This window comes from Toxotes jaculatrix, chromosome 5 (assembly GCF_017976425.1).
Source record: "Toxotes jaculatrix isolate fToxJac2 chromosome 5, fToxJac2.pri, whole genome shotgun sequence".
In the NCBI taxonomy this organism is placed as follows: domain Eukaryota; kingdom Metazoa; phylum Chordata; class Actinopteri; family Toxotidae; genus Toxotes; species Toxotes jaculatrix.
Window position 1 is genome coordinate 21789152 of NC_054398.1, and position 5084 is coordinate 21794235.

A 5084-nucleotide genomic window follows, 5' to 3' on the forward strand; every position below is an offset into this window, starting at 1 on the left:
AGCAAGTCATTTTCCATCTGCTGTTTTTCTTTCATGTCTCCATACTAAAGCTTGTGGCAGAGGAATGTTTTAATTAACTCCACTGAAATTCAAAACATGTCATAGTGTAACAGTAGCTTGTATGAGCAGTTTTGAGAGCTAATTCAGAAAGCTATATAATTTTCAACACCCAAGGCTCATTGCACATGAGAACAGAGCCATTTACATTGCTGTGTTATGACTAAAGTGAAAGCTGTTGTGGATCAGAGAATAATTTCATGTGTCAAGCACATCTGTGCGTGCACACTGACACATATACATGCTATGATATGAAAGAAAAAAAAGCTTTAATTGATGTGACAGGAGTGGATGTGATTAAGCTAGATCAGCATGAAAGTCATTGTTGAGAATTAGACAGATTGTTCTTGTTATGATCGCCGCTTCTGTGAGCAATTATCCCGCCACACTACACTTTCAGCATGCGTGCACACAACATGATTATATGGCAGCAAGACAATTTTTTTTTTTTTTAAGCCTGAGACATGTACACTTAATCCATCCTAATTCAGTTTTAATTGAGCTGCAGCAGAAAGAGCACATTTCCACCTCTCATCAGGCACATTGAGAATTTAATGTGTACAGTGTGACCCAGGCATCACCCCACTGACGTGCAGTCTTGGTTTGGTTGATATTCCCAGCAGTGTCTTTTTACTGTTTGCTAGGATTTGTTGTTACATGCCCCTCAGGCAACAGTGTCATGTCTCTGTTTCATATCCTGAATCCCGTTACTGAACGTCGTAAAGGACAGCAAATATTGATCTTTCTTCAGTGGTACATGGCAGTGCTCACATCTCAAACAGGTCTTTGTTTCTGATAAGACGGAATCAGTGGGAAAGGTCAACAAAATTCTGTCAGAAGAGCAACAGATAAGAGAATCTAGCTGTCTTAAGCCCCAGACCAGGCTCATATTAAAAAAATTATATAACTAGTCAGATTTATGGTGCCTCTGCTGCTGCTGCTTGAGAAAGGGATTTAATGAGGACTCAGTACTCCACACTCAACCAATCTTCCTTGCTTGAAGGCCTATTTTGTGAATTGTGTGTTATTTAACTTAATAAAATATTTATAGCATCTGGTATAAAAATCAGTCTTTGAGTCAACTTATTGGTTTTTGAACGAAAAAGAAAATCCTAGGAGACAATTAAAGTGGCAACTGTTCTGTAGGCTACAGAATGCTTGTTGGACTTCTGAGTGAAAAAGTTATTTAATAAATCACTGATTTGTTGAATTCATCTGAATAGTTGAATTGATATAGAATAATGAATTATTCTGGTATTTTCTGATTGAGGCCAGAATAAATGTCTTTATTTTCAGGAGATTGCCCTGGGTGATCTACTAGTCACTGCTACCATCCTCCCTTCAAGGATTCCACTCATTCTTCTCCCTCGCCAGTAGCAGCGAGGAAACAAATTATGTGCATGTGATGCATATATTTTTAATGGAAAAAAAATATTTAAATGGAGCAAAAAACTAACAAACACTTGTTAAAATATTGAAACTTAAATTTGAATTTACTCTTTGTGGTCTGCTTGAATCCTGTGAGTTTTTGAATTCTTTTGAATTTTTGTTGAAATTTTTATGCACCTTTTGGAGAATTCTTGTTCTGATTTCCTGAGCTTTGTTTTGTAGTTCCTGTTTTATTTTATACTCGTGTTACTCTGGTTTTGGTTCTTGAGTTTTGTTCAGTATTTCTTGTTTGAGTCTGAAAAGCTTGTTCTTGTATACCTGTTCCTGGTTTTGTTAGTAATTCCTGTTTTATTTTGAAGCCTGATACCTTGTGTATCCTTCCTTCCTACTTCCTGTCTTTGGCTTGTTTCCCCGCCTTTGTTGATTGTCTGCCCCACCCTAATGTGAATCACCTGTGGCCAATTACCCTCTGTGTATATAACTGTCCTTAATCCTCTAGCTGTCTCTGTCAGTTTGTCTGTTGTCAAGCCTGAGTCTGTCCCTGCTGTGTTACTGTGTGTTACTACCTGCTTTTGCCTTCTGGGTGCTTGTTCCTCTAGTCATGTGTGTTCTTGAGCTTGAGTCTGCACCTGAGATCCATGCCAGGTTCACCCAGTAAGATTCCCCGAGTTTGTTTTTGAGTTTGAGTTCTGCTCCCTTGTGGATGATTTTCACTTGCCTGAGTTTATTGGTTTCCTGGCCATGGAATCTTTGCCAGTGATTTTGAGTTTAATAAATAGACATTATCATTATCCATGCCTCTAGTGGTGTCTACATTTGGGTCCTCTCCCTCCAGAAAGTAAAAGTGCGAGATTATAAACAACTTTATTCAAAGCAAAAAGCAGAAACAGGGAATCCTTTGCTCGGGAATCTCTACATACAAGAAAAAAAAAAAATCTTAAAAACTGCTTTGTGTTCCAGCAAATTTAAGGGCAATGGGTCCAAGTCCATACTGTTACTTATCCATGATCTGGTTTTTGCTACTGGGAGAAATACTGACAGAAACACAATATTCTTTTTTAAAAATAAAACTGTGGCTCTAAAAGCATAATATACAGCACACATCAATGTATGTTCACACATGTTCATGATCCAGTAATTCCAACAATTTGCCTGACACATATTGGGCAGTGAATAGTTTTAAGTCAATATTTGATTATAATTCTACATATTTCTACTTCCAGTCTCCCGTGCTCAGCTGCTGGGAGACATACTGGCAGAAACACACTCCTCCCTCCAGGTGACCAGTGGAGCTGGGTTGGGGAAAAGGAAAATGTCTTTTGGCAAGGCAACAGGCATAACCTGATGAGAAGAAGATCAGAGCTCTGTGAAACATGTGCTCAGCCTCTTCCTGCTTAGAAAATGTTTCTTCAAACTCTTGTTTGCAGCCATCTAGAGAAACATACACCAGATAGATTTTTGAATTGGATCGACAGCCCATTAACACCTTCTCCACACAGATGATTGTGTTTGCCTGACCCACAGCTTTCTGCATCTCCCTCACAATGTAATTTCCATCATCCCTCTTCCAGAGACTAAGCTGAATAATCAGCCCCAATGGAACACAGAAGACACTAGAAATAGTAACCACAAGTACTCCAGTAAGACTTTTGTTGACATCTTCAACTGAAAAGTTACTGGCTATGAATATTGTCACATAAATTGAAATAGCTACCCAGCCTAAAAAAGTTATTACACCAGTAACGTAGATCAGTACTCTAATCCAGAGTGGGCGCAGCCACACTTTATTTTGAGAGACACTGTTGATCATCCTCACAGCCTCTCTGTACTTCTCTTGGTCCTCGATGATCAGACGCAGTTGGTCCGGCACCTCTGTGTCCATGAACTTACCAGAATCCCATGTATTAAGTTCATCATCATTGACAGCAATCAAAGGCTGCATGGCCTTCCCATTGTAGATAGAGGGAGGCTGGAAGGGTGCCACAGTGGACCCTTGAAGCTGCTGGTTGGGGGTGCAGAGTACCTTGAGCAGCTTGTCCATAAAGCTGGGGTCGCTGGCCTCCAGGTAAGTGAGGTGGCAAAGATGGAGAGGAACTGAAACTCCTGACTGCAGCAGCACTGGGATGATGGGTTTCCTCTCCAGGCAGTCTCTGAACAGAGACATGTTGGCCTCCAGGAGACACCAGCGGCTCCTCACAAACTCTGGGCTGAGAACCAGCAGCACCTTCTGGCTCTCCTGGATGCATTCGGACATGTTCTCCAACACGGTACGTCCAGGAGTGAAGTCACGCTCATGGTAGCAGACCTGCAGACCACAGGACTCCAGGTGGCTGATGATGGAGTGGGTCCACTGGTAGTCAGTGCTACTGTAGCTGATGAAGACATGGTAACTCTCACCATTTCTCAGTGTGGGACGAACATAAATGGAGGGGGACAGTGGGACAGCGGACTGTGACTGACTCTCAGTTTCTGCGTTCTCAAATGAGTTCACTGGCTCCATTATCTAAAGACAAGACTGAGGTCAGAACATCAGAAGCATCTCCTATAAATACCTTATAAGGATACTGTTTATGATCACGCTACAACTATATAAGCTCATTTAAAACATAGCATTAGTGTTTATAAGAGATATTTATTTTGAATGGAAGAGGCATTTAAAATAAAATTATAATCTCAGGGATTGGACACAGCAACCCCTATGTGTCAGAGAGGTGTTTTGTTTAACACAATGGTAATTTTGACTGCCTTATCATAGTGAATTGCTTTATATGGTAAGGTATTTCTTTTATGTTTTGTGCCAGACAGGTTCATAAAATTACCAAGGATCAAATTTTATTACGTGTTTAATGGACGCAAAAGCACAAAGATCAGATAAGCAGTCCAAAGCCGCTGTCTGTCGCTGTTTTCTAATATGCACATCTTTGGAAATGGTAGCAGTGATTTTAAAGTTCCACTGAGAATGGATTAAACAGATTTTAAGGGATATGTGTACTCAACTGCCAATTTATTACATAAACACAGCCGAGGCTAAAACGTTCTAGCAATGTCCTGCAACAAATTCTACTTTCAGCCAGGTTATGATTTTCAGGTTTGTTAAAAATCTTTTACCATATATATCAATGAGGGTAGACTAAAACACAGTACAGTTTAATAGGACCATAAACTACAGCCTCCAAAGTGACTCCCTACTTCTATCCAAAACTCTCTTAAACTTTCCACAAAAACTGAATATCAGAATTCATGTATGGTATGTATGTTGTTTCTTTATTTGTTGTATTCTGTCAAATCACTGGTTTCACCAAAGATAGCTGGGGGAAAAAATGTAAGTATTTTCATACCTTTAGAAGATAAATACAGAAAGCAGTGCAGCAATGAGTTGCCCACAACAGTATCAGGAAGTAGGAAAATGAACAAAATGAAACAGAACCCTGTACTGTTAGGAGTTTCATTAAAGGCAGGCTGTGTGCTATGTTGTATTTCCTCATGCCTTTCTAGCATGAGTAACAATGGTACAATGACTTTACCTTTAATTGCAATAAGTTACATCACCCTCCCCCTTGCATACCTCAACCTGTCTGTCTGGTTGGTGGAGCACACCAACCAAGCAGGCAGGCTCCACTCAAAATCTGGCTCCACCT

At 40.1% G+C, this 5084-nt stretch overlaps 1 protein-coding gene across 2 annotated transcripts; it reads right to left on the reverse strand.

Moving 5' to 3' along the window:
* Nucleotides 1-2427: 2427 nt before the first annotated feature.
* LOC121182335 lies at nt 2428-4842 on the reverse strand. Of its 2 annotated transcripts, none has more exons than XM_041038784.1 (2): nt 4785-4842; nt 2428-3961 (listed from the first exon to the last, which is right to left on the reverse strand). In XM_041038784.1, the coding sequence occupies exon 2, from the start codon at nt 3944-3946 to the stop codon at nt 2660-2662; it is 1287 nt and encodes a 428-aa protein (XP_040894718.1). In that variant the 5' UTR covers nt 3947-3961; nt 4785-4842; the 3' UTR covers nt 2428-2659. The 2 variants fall into 2 exon arrangements, with proteins under 2 accessions (XP_040894718.1, XP_040894717.1); XM_041038783.1 differs by having other exon boundaries at nt 2428-3949; nt 4785-4838.
* Nucleotides 4843-5084: the final 242 nt, after the last annotated feature.

Bases quoted from the DNA above. Each gene is read 5' to 3' on its own strand.
- LOC121182335 (XM_041038784.1), bottom strand. From the start codon at position 3,946: ATGGAGCCAGTGAACTCATTTGAGAACGCAGAAACTGAGAGTCAGTCA.